Below are 15,425 nucleotides of genomic sequence, written 5' to 3' on the forward strand. Positions count from 1 at the left end.
AAAATGTGGGTGTGATCAAAGTCCCTCGGACTGTATATAACCAAGTGCAGAATTTCCTGAGTCAGATCACAGATAGAGGGAAAAGAGCAACACCAGCCCAGTGAACCAAGTCAGACAATGAGAAAATTTAACCCTTATTTAGTCGACATTTAAAAGATCATATGGACCAAGCTGCTTCCAAGTGCCGCTTCCGTTCCACCTGTGTTAAGCTTTATCTGTGCTCAAACCCTGCAGGTAAGTTGAGAAAGGCTCTGGATGATTCCCAGGAATTTTCATCGCCACTATTGTATGTCAAGGTTGTTTTCTTTTGTGACATTCATGTGCAATTATGTCATGTTACAGACAGCGTGGTGGAGCGCAGAGCTCTGAGGGAGCTTGTGTTCCCCAAACTACGAGAGCATTGCAGGCACAACCTGGGAGTGGACTTCAGGGTGAATACACACTTCTCACACTTTAAAGGCATTTTTCCAATTGTATTCAGTCTCATTCTCTGTGTTGTATGTACTTTGCTCTTTTTATTGTCCAATTATAAATGATTTCATTTACTATATCTAGTCTACATTCTCACTTGTCTGATAAAATGTACAGAAAGACTGTGTGTGTGGGTGTGTCAGCTCACCCCTGAGTGCTGCTACCAGCATTGTTCCATCTCTATTCAGAAGTATATTTAATTAGAGTGTCGGAAGCCTTACAACCTCACAGTGTTGGTTTAGCAGCATGTGAGTGTGTGTGTGTGTGTGTTCGTGTGTGTGTGTGTTCGTGTGTGTGTGTGGGCGTTTATGTATAGGTGATCGACCCACATGAGTCCATTCATCGCAGCCACTGGCCATGTGAAAAGACCAGAAAAGAGCTGATAGAAGAATGCAGAGAAAGCTCTGCTGGACCCTTTTTACTGGTAAATACATCAGTAGCATTCACGTCATACTGGACATTGTTTGATATAGTCTGGTCTAGTCTAGTCCAGTGTAGACTAGTCAAATTACAGTAGTAATACTGACGCCAAGATTGACTGCTCTTCCTTCTCTGTCCACACGGTGGTGTTGCAAGGCTTTGATTGGACATGAGTATGGCAAGGCCAGTCTTCCTGCCCAGGTGGAGGTGCCACATTTTCACCTGCTGCTGCAACAGATCCAACAAATGGGCCTCAGCACCAGGGAGCTGGAGAGAGTCTACTCCAGAGACGAGAACACCGTTCCACCGACCTTCTGTTTGAGACGCCCGTGCGTTCCTCAGGTTTCCAAGACGTGATGCATTATTGTAATCAGAATTGTGTTATTGTGTCACAATATGAGGGTCATCGACTTAATTGGTTCAAAGGAGGAGACTCACATGGAGGATTTGGTGAACGTGTTTGCAACTGCTGTGAGTCTGTGTGTGCGCAAGAAGCTTCTGACTGAAGGTGAAGGCCTTGCTTTTAGCAGATCAGGTGAACTAGCTCTGTGTGTGTACATCACACGTTTATTTCCCTTTTACGTTCTTTAATGCTATTTCTGGCTATTTAGTCCTTGATAGCGATCTACGCTTTGCCCTGGACAACCGTCCTCGTGATGATGTCATCAGACGCTGCCTTGTTTACGTTCACAAGATCCCCAATTTAAAGGTGGAACAAGAAGCTCGCGGGATGGACTGCTTTGAGTTAAACGCACATTCAAAGGAAGAGGTGACCACCACTTCCTGTTCTTCTACTCGACAGAGCACAGACTGTTTAGCCACACAAGAGTTGTGTGACAACATTTTCAGTGCCCATACAATTTGACTTTAATTTTCACACAGCTACATCTGCACATCCTCACTGTACTTACAGGACACTTTTCTTTACTTCAATCGAGTAAAAGCATCACCCAACTCAAAGAATTTACTCTCAGATCTGATTGAGAACTTCTTGAGAAGCCTCATCGACACATACCAGCTTGAGGCTTACATCACTACCACAGAGTGTGACCGTCGCCGTGGTTACACCACAGCTAAGAGGCGGGCGTATGCAGAGTTACTCTGCTGTCAGGTGTATTCCGACCTGGTGAGGTTGACTGACAGCATTGCGGAGTCTGGAGGATTTGGAAGCTGTGAGCTCAGCGATGCATTGGCATGGGAGCAAGTGGAACAGGAGGAACTGTGTGGCATCCTATCGAGGTTTTACGTCATCACGAGGCCGGAGATGGAAGAGGTCAGACGTGAAATAATACCTTAAAGTTACGACATTGACATTCTAATGAAGCTTGAAAAGATATCAGCTTGACAGTTAACTTTTTCTAGGTCAGAGCCTATGTTCAGCAAAGTGATCACCAACGTCCGCTTGTGCTGACAGGAGGTCCTTGTGCTGGGAAGACTGTCCTGCTGGCTCACTGTGCTCACCAGGTACGTGAATGAATACTTGCTAATTTTAGTACTACTATAAATTGAAGCAAATATTTGATGGTCGTGGTGTTGCGGTACGAATTTGAAGGACATGTGCCTTTATGTAGCTTTTTCTCGGATGACAATGGCTTCAGGAAGAAAAAAAAATGTTGAGTGTCATCATCAGCATTAAAACATTGTTTTATCTTCTCTGTATATGAATGATGACATCATCAACATTAAAACATTTTTTTATCTTCTCTGTAGATGAAAATCTGGCTGCATGACACCAATCCTGCTGTGGTCACCTATTTTACCAACTCGCCACACTTGGCTTCCCCCGAGCGCTTGCTGTCCAGCTTGTGTTATCAAATCTTCAAGAGTTATGGCTACTTTTCGTCTTTCCAGGACAGCTGCTTCAACCTCAGTTATGGCGATTACCAAGGCGTCACCGAGCCTCGAGACAATCGATCTGACGTCACTCACCTTAATCTGAGTGCTGCGTTTAGGGCCATCAAAAAACCTGACATCAATCTTTCTGAAGCATCAGAATGTTTCTGTTCCCTTCTCTCCTTGCTTCCATCTTATAAAAAGCCTTTAGTCCTGATCTTGGATGGGGTCCACCAACAGGGGCATAACTTTGCTCAGCAAATCATCAAAAGCCTGCCCTCACCTCTTCCTCCCGGAGTCAAAATCATCCTGGGCGTCTCCACTAACCAAACTCGACTGATGCGGGTCATCGAAAGACATTACCCAGAGTGCAGTGCACCTACCTTTGCTTCAGACAGGTGTAAAAAAAAGGCAGGGTATATACATGTTCTGTTGAGTGGTGTGGAGAGGAAGCAATGTCTGAAGGTTCTGATATCACTTCTAAGCAACTCTGGGAGGAAAGTGACTTCTGGACAACTTGCACTGGTGAACCAGGCACTGACTTCATGTTGTCTCGCCCTCTACGTCCGCCTACTACATGCTCATGCATCACTTTGGTCTTCAGGTACAGTACAGTTAAGTAACCCAAAAATGAAGTGTGTTTTTCCTTCCGTTTACTCTCATGTGTTTGTGTTGGTCTCTCGTTAGATTCAGAAGTGTCAGAGTCGCATCTTCCTGGCAGCGTCCATTCATCTATTGCTGTCTTGCTGGATCACTTGGAGAATAAATATTCTTCCTCGATGGTGGCTCGTGCCGTCTCTTACATCACTCTCTCTCGAGTAGGACTCAGAGAGGCAGAACTTGTAGATCTTTTGTCCAAAGCTGATCCCGATCAGATCTCACAAGTAAATGTGGAGAGACTGCTCCTTGACCTGAATGGCTTTCTCATCAGGAGGACGGTAATAGGTTGTCAAGTTTTGTTCTGGGTGAGCAGACATTTTGGACTTGTCATGGAGAGAACCTATTTCCACACATGTGAAGCCAGGAGAGAAATTCATTCGGAGATGGCCGATTATTTCATGAACAGATGGAATGCATGTTTTGAAAAGCCGAGCCTAAATGAAGGCGGTGCGCAAACGAGGGAACCCGTCGAAAAGCAGCCGTCACTCAGAAACGCCGTTAATGGGAGAGAAGCTGTGGAATTGATGCATCACTTACAAGAAAGCAACAGTTTGGAGTTAAGATGGAAGGTGTTGATGTCATGGAGGTTCCATCATGTTTTGGTGAAGGCCGGCCTCCTGACAGATCTCGTGGACATGTTGAGGCAGGAAGAGGGGTCTTGGGGCAATCTAAGGGAGCGTACACTCCTGGCGAGCATATTGGCGTCTTCATCCTGTTTGTTGCAAATCTCCCCATTGGAGCTTCCCACATTGATGGAGGTCAGCCTCCTCCCATATATGGAGATCTTTCCTGCTCTCAAAACTTATGTTGGGGAGATCAGAAGGGAGATGAGTACAAGAGGCTGCCGATTGACAGTTACGCTTTCTCCTTCTCCTGATACTGTCGCCTCGCTTCGGCATCTAAACTGCAACTGTGGATCAAAACGGCTTGCTGTTACCGCTGCCGGGACACAGTGTGGGACGATCGCAGAGGTCATGTGCGATGGCTCGGCGTGGATATGGAACGGCTCGAGCTTTAGTATGGTGCGATTATCACTGAGCTCTGAGGAGGCGGAGCTTAAGTTTGCAGGCGTGAAAAGCAGCCAGCGATTCATGTTGTTTTCCACCCTGTGCAACAAATTGTTTTTGTGGGATGGTGGTGCTCCAGATATCCTTATGGAGGTCAAAGCTTCACACACTCTGAACATGTTAGAGGGCTTTGTGACATTTGGAGGACAGCTATGCGCGTGGTGGAAGAAGGCCACCCTTGTGGGACTGTTTGATGCCTCCGACACAACTGTCAAAGAGTTTTGTTGTCCGAGCTGCGTGACCTGTGTGGTTTTCTCCTCCGATGGCGCTCACGTAATTTGCGGTCAAGAGGAAGGAACCGTGTCAATATTTGATGTAGCCAACCACAGCCTCCTTAGCTCCTGTTCAGACTCAAACCACCGAGCAATTGTGTCGATAATCCTCTGTGAGGACAAACTGGAAATGGCTTGTGTTGAAAAGTCAGGAGATGTGAAATTATGGAATGTTTCCTCCAAAACGCAAACGCCAAGATTGCTTAAAGAAGTTTCTAATGGGAGTGACTTCAACAACGTGCTCAGTATTGATTACTCTGATGAATTTGACAGTTTATTGATTTGTCATTGCAACCAGGTCACTGTGTGGGATACGTGTGACTGGGACAAGTGTGACCATTTCTTGGCTCCACGGGGTCAAACTTTTATTCAGGCGATATTCTCCCAGGATGGACACCATCTCCTGGCATTACTGGAGGCCTGTCCTCGGGTTTTGGTGTGGAGGCTTTGCACAGGACGGTGTGTTCTCTCCTTAGAGACCAACACACAGCCTCATACACTCCTCAAAACCACCTCGGGTATTGTTTGCGTCACTGACAATGGCTGCCTTCTTGTGTGGGATTCTGAAATGGTTCAGGCTGCCAGTGAAGCTTCAAAAATGGAATGTGGGGTCAAAGACGTGGTGGTGGAGCAAACTGGAAGATGGTTCTACACTGCAGATGGGACAGATACGGTGTGGAGTTGGAGCCTCGAGACAGGGCTTCCGCATGCTAACTTCCTGCATGGTAACCCTGTGAAAATAATTCGTCTTAGTCAGGATAGCATGACCCTTGTGACACTTTCAGGTGAAGATATTTACATTTGGCATACAGAAACGGGGAAGAATATCTTACGTATAGGTGGGAGCAACGCTACGGATGTTCTTATCACGCCTAGTTGTAATTTTGGCGTTAGCATTTGTGAGCAAGGACCTTCTCAGGTTTGGAAAATGGCACATGGGAGTGTCGTATGTGCTATTCACGTGTACCTTTCTAGTGCACAGGTGTCACCCGAGAGCACCTTTCTCATTGGCCTCCATGACGGAGACCTGCTGGCTGCCAGTTTGTGGTCGGGCACTATCAGCAAGACCTTCCCGAGAGTCGAAAGCTCTGAAGATGTCGTTGCTTTCGGCACGCTTTCTCAGCATGCCGATTTTGTGGTCGTGGTCGTCGCCTCGGGGGCCATTTACACCTGGAAGATGTCTGATGAGACGGTGTGCAGGCACTTTGAGCTACCGGGGACATTTAAGTGTCAGCCACAAAACTTTCACATGACGTCCAACGGGAGCTTTGCATTATTGTCAATCGATAATGATGCTATCACCCTCCTGGATGTGTCTCGGGTTAGACTGTGCTCTTTGAAAGCTGAGTGTTGTGTAATGCAAGCTTGCTTAGATGAAATGGGAGATTACGTTGCTTACATATCACAGCGTGCAAGCCAAAGTTGCACCTGTTCCCAACACACGCATCCCATCCTCACCGTGGTACAACTCTCGGATGGAGAAAAAATAGGCAGAGTGTTTTTGTGTAAGGATCCGTTGACACTGCTCATGCATGGGCAGCAGTGTGTGTTTGTGGGTTTTCGGGATGGGTCAGTAGGTGTGTATTCTATTTCAGGGTCCTTGATTAGTGAAGAGAATGCATGCAGATCGAGAAACAAAATGGGGAGTCAGTTGAAAGGCTGCTGTTCCAGTGCGGGACCACTGATGTTTTTTTCTCTAGAAACACCCAATATTACATGGCCTTAGCTGCTACAGTTCATCATGCGCTTATTAGGACAACGAGTAAAAAAAGCCTTGACCTCTGCCAACCTTAAATTGTGAATAGTGGTGGAAAAAAAAATCATGGAAGATATTATTTGTTTGTTGGTGAAACCACATTACTATGGTGAGTGACTGTTTCTGTAATAAAAACAATGCATTCATAAAAGAATGAGACATTAGATTGTAATCAATACTTACATATTACAAAGCCACTCACAAGCACAAAATACATCATCTCAGCCACTTACCGTAATTCTTGATGCAACGCACTGTAACATTTTATCATTAATACAAAACATAAGTCGTCATAAACATTGTGGCAACAAATAAGATAAACTTTTGGTCTGAGCTCAGAGTTAGATGTAAGGTTCCACTTTATGCCAGTATTGCATGTGCACAGTTACCTAAAAGTATTTTATATAATACAATGCAATACAATACAATGCAGCACATTTTACAACAGCTGCAGCTGTAACAAAGCGATTCACATATAGCAATGGGACAATTACAAAGATTTTTATTAAATTAATATATAGTGGCACAACAACAAGTCAGTCAAAAGCCAAAGAATAAAAATGGGTCTTCAAACGAGTTTTAAAGATGAACAGTGACGGACGGTGCTTGCCTAACATCCAAGGGGTGGTATTCCAGAGGGCTGAACCAGCAACAGAAAAGTCACGATCCCCTATAAGGCTCCACTTGATCGTCTTCACCTCCACTGGTCTGCACACCTTAAGTATGTGAAATGTCTCATAGTTGACTGTTTCCATGAATCCGATTATTGCTGGTATTTTTTTCTTTTTGCACAGGTGACTTGAAGCGGTGATAAAGTTGAACTTGATACAGAAGACACTGATAAATTTGTCACAGGTTCCAACAGATAAGTTTAACAATCATTTCATATGATATATTTTGATTATTTATACGTTCAAACAGTGCTTGAAACTCTCGCTTCACATTTGATAAACTAAAAAAAAATCCCCAAAATGTTTTGGTTTAGGGCCTTTGAAATTCAAACATTCTTAGTTCAAGTGACTTGTTTTGAAAAGGACAATCTTCTTTAATTTTCCACACACACTCATTAGTGCCAATCCCAAACAGATCTTAAAGAGCAAATTGTTAAATTCCACTTAGGCACTGAAGAAGAATGTATGTAACAATGTATGTCGCAATCAACATACATTTTATTGTGTGAAGACTTTGAAAGAGTAAGTTCATTTTTTGGGACACCATACGATTATTATTGTGGTTGTAGTTAATATAGCAGTTCAGTTCTACACCACGGCAAATTAAGCTCCGATCATAAACATTATTCAAATGAATAAAAAATGAGCATCATTCTTAGTTTTGCAATAGACGATGCCTTACACTCACGAGACTTATGTGCCGTCTTGAATTATTGTTTTACTACAGATAAATATATGAACTGACTATACACAGCCGTTAAAAGTCCTGAGTTGAGGTGTAATTCTTCTTGAAATTATTTCTAAAAGTACTGAGGTAAATACAAAATAGTGTTCTCAAATGAATTATGATATACTTATCTCCAAAGTTAGTTGTTTTAGTCTCATATTGACATGAAATGAAAAAAAGTACATCCTGAAAAAAATGAAACACCTAAATGAGATATTGATGGTTCAATGTAACATAGTATTAATATTTTTCCTTTATTCCACCTGACTTTCAATATGAAATGCAACAAATAATTTACATTGTTTCTTAAAAGGATATCAAAACATCATCACTGTTACTTGCCGAGATCTATCATTGCTCTATGACCTCCATGTCACAAAGCACGCAAAGCTTAAGAGCACAACCACACCGGAAGGATGACATTTTAGTTCAGATTAACTGATGAAGGATCAGACATTTGATAGAATTGTGCGTTACTCTTGAGTGTGCTTTTGCTTTCACTGATTATAAAGAAAGCCTGTTAAGTTGTATGTGCCGTCAGCTCAGAAAAATCGTTTATGCAGACCGATGCAGCGTCTAACAAACATACAGGATACATTTAAATATTGCTAAAAAACAAAAAAATAATTAAGAAGTAATTACACAGTGTAGAAAAACAACTTAGTTGAATGTTTTAAGGACAATAACATGGCAGTACAAAAAAATACCAGCTGTGCTGTGAGAGGTGAAGGCATGTGTGCGTGTCTCCTTCTCCCCCAGTGCGGGTGCGTTTATCTGATGAGGTGATAGGTGAACCAGTACATGAAAAGGGGTTGGGCCGCCGCTATACACATGGTGAGGTACATCCTCAGCTGGTTTCTGGCTCCTCTCACTAGCCTTCCCTCTGCTGCCGCTTCGGAGAGAAGCTTCAGACGCAGGGTGCGGGTCTGCAAATTCAAGTGGCGATTATTTCAGGCAAACATTAAGTATGTAATAGCTAAGCAGCACACGTTTGCTTTAATGCAGGGCTCCCCAAAATGTTTTGCAGCACCAACTAGTTCCACATGAACGCACCGCTGCAATGCCTGTAATTTGTTGTTAGTAGGAACCTTTGTGAACAGGACTGCTACTCACCATAAATACAAAAATGGCAGCACAGCACCAGAGTAAAGAGACGTAGTAGGCTGGCCTCCCAAATAGGAGTCCTGCGACTACACCAATGATCATCCTGAGAAAAGGACACGCACACACGGCAATTAATATTTGAAAAACAAACTACCTACAGTCAGCAGTAATAGGCTCCAGCTCGCCACTAAATGAGCAAGCGTGATAGAAAATGGATGAATGAATATTACAACCTCAAGCTACTTGCGTGATATTTAAAATGCAAAACTAATGACCAGCTAACTACCATGACATGAATGTGCATAAATGGAGTGAGGCACATACCCGACATATTTGTATCCAGCAAAGGCAAGCAGGTCAATGGTTGTGAGGTCGGTGTTAACGGTGACGAGGTATAGTGACAGGAGGACTGCCAAAACTTCCATTATGAGCCACACCAGCGCCGAGCTTGCCTGAACCCCCAGCAGCTCGGGAGTAAACCTGAAGCGCCACAAAAGAGGAAGGGTATAAAAAAAATGAATAAAATAAAATAATAATAAAATCAGCATCCATCCATTTTCCATACTACTATTGTGGGAAGCAAGTTGGCTCCAGGGACAGTCAGAATTGCATTTCATTTCCTTGACATACAGTATATGGGGGCGGGGGTATCACACACTTTAGTAGTTTCGTGCCATTGAAAACCACCGGCTCGCCCATTAAAAGTGTATGTTCACATGTACCTGTTTTGTGTGCCCAGGGCCAGCCCAGCCACTAGCACATACGTGATGAAGCCCATGGCGGGGATGTAAAGATCGGGAGCGTTGATGTCAAAGCGCGGTGCCACAGGAGTGTCCTGTTGGTAGCTCACCTCCCAGTTCTGCACCACGTGGATCACACAATGTCATCGTCAACATGTCATTGGAAATATTCCTTAATGGTAAGCTCCAACACAAACGAGACACTCTTGTATAAGAATATTTCAACCAAAGGCAGATCCGTAGGCCGTCAATTCGAAAATTCTGACACCTAATGAGGTTACAGAAGGAACCAGATGTATCCGGGGAGCAGCTCTAAAAATAGGATACTTGAAATCTAGCCCACCTACCTCATGCATGTAAGGGAAAACTAGAAGACCCAGCTTCTTTCCCACGTACACCGTGTCCACAGCGAAGTAGTATTTCAGCTTGGAAATCGGGATGAATCTGTCCAGCTACAATAGAGAAACACAATATCCCCCTCTACAAATGTTTCTTTCTTTAAGCGAAACAAAGATCTGTGAGTCAATCTTACATTCTTGTCCATTATTTCCTTCCCCTGAGATGCCAGTGAGCTGCCATAAGCCATGGCAAAGTTAGACACGGGGTCCGACAGCATGGATTCGCCCGGGAAACCTGCCATCGGACGTCCGCTATGTAGATCCCTGTCAACGATAACGCACATTAACTGTTGGCAATAGGGATTAGAGAATGTGAACGTGAATGTAAACCATGCGGACTAATTTAAGATGTTTAATGTTGAACCTGTGTGGCGAGCCTCACCTCTGGTGGGATGTCGGTGAAGCGCAGCCACTTGTGTCCTCGAACAACTGGCTGCCATCCGAACCATCCATCAAATTATTTCGTAGACGTACATTGGGCTCTGGATGAAGAGAAGAGCAATATTTTGTTTTGTTTGATACTATTAACAGGCATAATTTGATAAAGCAAGCACATGCCGGGCAGTAAAAACCATGCATTCGTCACACATTTGTAGCATTCAGCTGACATTTGTTTACTGACGTGAGCGCTGCAGGAGCAGGCTCGCTTCTGCGCTCTATCCCGCGGAATCTCTGATCACATCGTCACGAGGGTAAAACCTTATGAGGAACCACTGTTTTAAACTGGTGCGCTAGAACTAAAGTTGAACTACGGTATTTGAAAATTAACTCAGACTTGCCTCTCACACAGATAACACCGTCCATGACCTGAGACGTTGATTGGGACCATTATAACGTTGCAAAACAATTCATATGGACATGATGTGTTATATATTAACAAGTCAAAAACCAAGAAGTGCATTATTAAGTAAAGCGTACTATCTTCATATTTGTTGTCAAATTATCAAGTGCATTACGTTATCAGTTTTATTATCTTATATTGCATTCACAATTTTGGTTTATTGACAGTGATGCTAGGAGCTAGCATACCATCCCATTCAATCTTCTCTTCCTTCATTGACCAGTAAAAAACTGGCACATGAAAGCAGCTGGGAAACAATTTGATCAAGAAAACCACGTACGTAACTTACGCTGTCGGAAACCTTTCTGGGTTGCAGAATAATCCATTTTGGACAACTGCTAACCTGTCACTGGTGCAGTCAGCGAGGTCCAGTCAGCAAGCTCCAGCAAACTAACGGCTTGACCAACACAAGGCAACTTCTTCGTCTATTCACTTTCTGGCGCACTGGCTGGTGAATGGATACGATGCTGCCCTCCAACGGCTATGATTGAAACTTGATGTCTTTGGGGGTTCTTGGCCTTTTTATTTTTGTTTTTTTAACAACAAATATAGTTTGAAATCAGAAGTCATGGAAAATACTTTGCGCATCGTAACTTAAAAACATATAACAATAACAAGATAAAAATCAAAACGTGTTTCCGCCCGGTTTCGAACCGGGGACCTTTCGCGTGTGAGGCGAACGTGATAACCACTACACTACGGAAACCCTTGCACACAACGTCGAATTTGTCAAACTAAATAGGTTTTGTTTTGCTACGCGCCAGTAATTGTGCCATACCATGAAAACAATAACAAGATAAAAATCAAAACGTGTTTCCGCCCGGTTTCGAACCGGGGACCTTTCGCGTGTGAGGCGAACGTGATAACCACTACACTACGGAAACCCTTGACTTCAATAAGGAATTTATTACACTAAATAGGATTTGTTTTGCTACGCGCCAGTATGCCATAACATGAAAACAACAACAAGATAAAAATTAAAACGTGTTTCCGCCCGGTTTCGAACCGGGGACCTTTCGCGTGTGAGGCGAACGTGATAACCACTACACTACGGAAACCCTTGAACACAACGTCGAATTTGTCAGTCTTAAATAGGTATTGTATTGCTACGCGCGAATTCGTTCCATGCCATGAAAACAATTATTTGTAATTGGTAACACAAAAAGGAATACTTTATATTTTTAATTGTGGCCGTGCTATGTCGCAGAAAACATATTTCTTGTTTAGTGTTGTATTATTAAAAAATATATAATAAGAAATAATCAACAATTTATTTGCTAAACGACTTGCTGGTGTTTTTTTTTCTTTTTAAAAAGAACGAATATGTTATTTCAGTATATTCTGACTGATAACAGCAACAGCTGTCAGTGGCCCAAAGGTGGCAGCATTTGAACGATTCCCAAATCAAACGCTTATTTTCTATATGCATCAAACCATCCGACTTGAAGCTATTTTGACTGTGATTTAAGACGATGCATGTCATTTAATGGAAATTGAAACATTGTAGTCAGTGAATAAACTTAAGTCACGGTTAGTATTGGACATAGACGTTCTGCTATCAAGAGATGGCTGCGCTCGTGTTCCATCCAATAAATAGTATATATACAAAACATCGTTATACAAAGAAAGCGCAAAGAAACAAAACGGCATCGCATGTGGTCACAGCATTGCCAAGTTTTTTATTGTTCTACCTTAAACGCCAGACCATAGATGGCGATAATGAGAAAATAAAACAAATGCTGGCGCTAGGAAATCAAGCGAAGAAGAACCACGCTGAAGAGTAAACAAGTTGTCGTCATTGCCACCTTCTTTTAGCAAGATTGTTTCTGATTATCAGATGGTAGTTCATTGTTCGATAGTAGTCTGCGCCCAACGATGAGGAGGAAGAGGACCCACTGGCGGTGCTAGCAGCACTTCCAAATACAAATCGCCAAGCTCCCTCCGTAGAACATGTAAAGCAGATGCTTCGCCTCATGAGTGACGCCGAAGCCGAAACTTTCTCCGATAACAACGTGCCACGCTGTGCCAAACATCTTGTCCATGTTGTCCTTGACAATCTTTGCTGCCGTCTCATTATTGTTTGCACACTTTTCGAAGGCTGAAATGCACATCGCTATGGCCTCCTCCTTCATTTCCTCGGTCATGTCCGTGTGCCTGACGATGGGGAAACTGTACGCCAGCTTCTTGACACCTTCTTCTGGTGCTGCTTCTACAGTGTCTGCCATTGAAATTATGACCAAGATACGATTGGGGTTCTGAAGACGAAGCTTCACTTAACGTGGTCTCCTAACAAGCGCAATTCATTTGCGTCTTTTTTTGTTTTGTTTCGAGCGATCGGGCGGCTGCGGCGCCATCGTACGCCACCCCTTTAGTGTCCTCGTGACGTTTCATCTTTGTACGTACTTTGTCACGTCCAGGTTCGACTGATCTATTGAGGTGTACGTTTGTAATTTGGAAAAAACAACTCAGACTCTGCTTTGTGTGTTGATCTAAAACTTCTGTACAAATTATTGCATTTAAACTCGTCCTAAAGATCGGTTTAGTACTCTACTTGTAATCATCAGGATTTGAAATTTACTGTGTAATTGACTTCAGCGCTCCATTAAAGTCTGACATCACTTGCCTCTCACTCAATGTCTCCATGGTGACTTTATCTCATTGTCAGTGCTGACAGCTGGACATCGTGCACCTCAGGGAAAATAAGCATCTCCCTTTCAAAAAGACTGTTCATGCCCCCCCAAAAGCCCACGTTGCTTCTGTGTCACATGTGCATGCATGCATGTGCCTTTTTTCCTACTCTAACTTTAAAGGCATACAAAGGCTGTCGTTTTTCATGCAGTAGTAATTGTTGTAAAGGCCGCACATGTCGACTGTTGGTCTGCTGTTTGGTTTGTTGAGAAACTAGGAGACCCGTCTGTCTGTGGGAATTCGGTTCAACCACACAGGTCACCTTAGTCCAAGCAAAAAAAGTAATGAGCAAGTGATGATGTTTGTGATGCACTTTATTTCTGTTTCGGTGATCTAATGGACATACTGTATCCATCCATACTTTTAAGAATCAAACCACATTATTACGATACATGTTAATCTTTTCTTTTTTTTTCTTCTTTTTTTACAAAAAAACCCTTACTATACATGGCCACTTTTTTGCAAAAAAAAAGCTTTACTATGCATGGTAATTTTTTATGAAAAAGAAAAGCCTTACTATACATGGTCTTTTTTTAATTTAAAAGAAAAGCCTTATGTATATGGACATTTTTTAAACAAACAAAACAAGCTACTATACATGGTCATTTGTTTGAGTTAGGGTCGTGGGTCAAGGGTCAGGGGTAAAGGGTTATTTTCTTTTCAGACACTGTAATGAAAACATATACAAGACACCTTAGTAAGTTTGATATTTATATTGGGTGCAGACGACTTGAAATAGTCAACATTGGAAGCAAATGTTTACTATATTAAAACAGTTTTCTGATGCGTTAAACCCAGCAAATTGACGATGGGAAAAAGCCCAAATTAAAATTGATGCTATTTTTTTTTTTTTTTTACAGTATCCTTAAAATTACATGTTCATCTTGCAAAGGAGATGACTCAACAGACCACATTGTTTGCAGTTTCCCCCAAAACAAAGTGAAAGATATGGTTTAGATATTCGTGGGATGCAAAGTCAAAAAGACACATGATCAAGTAATTGAGCAAGGTTAGTTTTGCACACTTAAAGGAACAAGAATCCCCCCACGGACACACACAACCAGGGCAATGGGTGGGGGTGTATTTGCTCATGTGCTGAATGAATCAACTATTCCATCAAGCATGAAGAGCGTTTATTGTAGCATATCTGCAACACAGCAGAGACCTTCATCTTCATTTTCTTCTCCCTCCTCCAGTGCTTTGCTCAGTCTCCTGCCTAAGTGAATCTTTCCGCCTTCAGGCTGGCCACCATCGATCCAGGGATGATGGAGTTATCACTGATGGCTGCACAGGTAAGGAGCGCAAGCAAACACTGACTGCAAATGGTCAGACAAGGATCTGGGAAAGGAGGTGTACTGGAATTTTGAAGTGATTTTGAGTCTTTATCCAAATTAGTTTTTTAACATCGGTTTTAAGCATGGAGAGATATAGGAACATCAGACTGTAGTTGTGAATTCCTTAGCTAAGTGATTTATGATATATCATAAATATTGTATGTCCTCAAAAAGTTGAAATGAGAAATGGGATAAAAATATTTTCAGTATAATTAGAAAATGAATAAAAATGGCAATTGTTACAAATATGTATAACTTCATAAAGTCTTTTGACAATTCATATAAGATGACTGAACAAATACAAATTTACTTTAATTAAAATTTTTGGACACATCTGAATAATGCAATCCTTAACTTTATGCAAACACATGGCATCAAGTATTGGGGCTCAGTAAATTATTATGGTGAAATGACAAAAGAAAAAAAAAGTCACAATCAAAGCG

At 42.5% G+C, this 15,425-nt stretch overlaps 3 protein-coding genes and 3 non-coding genes across 7 annotated transcripts; 1 reads left to right on the plus strand and 5 right to left on the minus strand.

Moving 5' to 3' along the window:
• Positions 1–75: 75 nt before the first annotated feature.
• LOC119132726 (NACHT and WD repeat domain-containing protein 2) lies at positions 76–6,457 on the plus strand. The gene is made up of 10 exons (XM_037268198.1): positions 76–234; positions 343–431; positions 788–895; positions 1,048–1,233; positions 1,318–1,426; positions 1,503–1,660; positions 1,805–2,164; positions 2,254–2,355; positions 2,602–3,328; positions 3,412–6,457. The coding sequence occupies exons 1-10, from the start codon at positions 162–164 to the stop codon at positions 6,447–6,449; spliced, it is 4,950 nt and encodes a 1,649-aa protein (XP_037124093.1). The 5' UTR covers positions 76–161; the 3' UTR covers positions 6,450–6,457.
• Positions 6,458–8,093: 1,636 nt separating this feature from the next.
• On the minus strand, positions 8,094–11,402 carry yif1b (Yip1 interacting factor homolog B (S. cerevisiae)). Of its 2 annotated transcripts, none has more exons than XM_037266938.1 (8): positions 11,250–11,402; positions 10,502–10,601; positions 10,254–10,383; positions 10,069–10,173; positions 9,704–9,840; positions 9,306–9,461; positions 8,991–9,084; positions 8,094–8,803 (listed from the first exon to the last, which is right to left on the minus strand). In XM_037266938.1, exons 1-8 carry the CDS (start codon positions 11,284–11,286, stop codon positions 8,648–8,650), a joined length of 915 nt encoding a protein of 304 aa, XP_037122833.1. In that variant the 5' UTR covers positions 11,287–11,402; the 3' UTR covers positions 8,094–8,647. The 2 variants fall into 2 exon arrangements, with proteins under 2 accessions (XP_037122833.1, XP_037122832.1); XM_037266937.1 differs by having other exon boundaries at positions 11,241–11,395.
• A 191-nt stretch (positions 11,403–11,593) lies between these two features.
• Positions 11,594–11,666, minus strand: trnav-cac. Its single transcript has one exon. It is a non-coding gene; the product is annotated as a tRNA-Val (tRNA).
• A 105-nt stretch (positions 11,667–11,771) lies between these two features.
• On the minus strand, positions 11,772–11,844 carry trnav-cac. Its single transcript has one exon. It is a non-coding gene; the product is annotated as a tRNA-Val (tRNA).
• A 101-nt stretch (positions 11,845–11,945) lies between these two features.
• trnav-cac lies at positions 11,946–12,018 on the minus strand. Its single transcript has one exon. It is a non-coding gene; the product is annotated as a tRNA-Val (tRNA).
• Positions 12,019–12,864: 846 nt separating this feature from the next.
• LOC119132727 (dynein light chain 4, axonemal-like) lies at positions 12,865–13,185 on the minus strand. Its single transcript, XM_037268199.1, has one exon. It carries the CDS (start codon positions 13,183–13,185, stop codon positions 12,865–12,867), a length of 321 nt encoding a protein of 106 aa, XP_037124094.1.
• Between the last annotated feature and the right edge of the window lie 2,240 nt (positions 13,186–15,425).

Source organism: Syngnathus acus, chromosome 13 (assembly GCF_901709675.1).
Source record: "Syngnathus acus chromosome 13, fSynAcu1.2, whole genome shotgun sequence".
In the NCBI taxonomy this organism is placed as follows: Eukaryota; Metazoa; Chordata; class Actinopteri; order Syngnathiformes; family Syngnathidae; genus Syngnathus; species Syngnathus acus.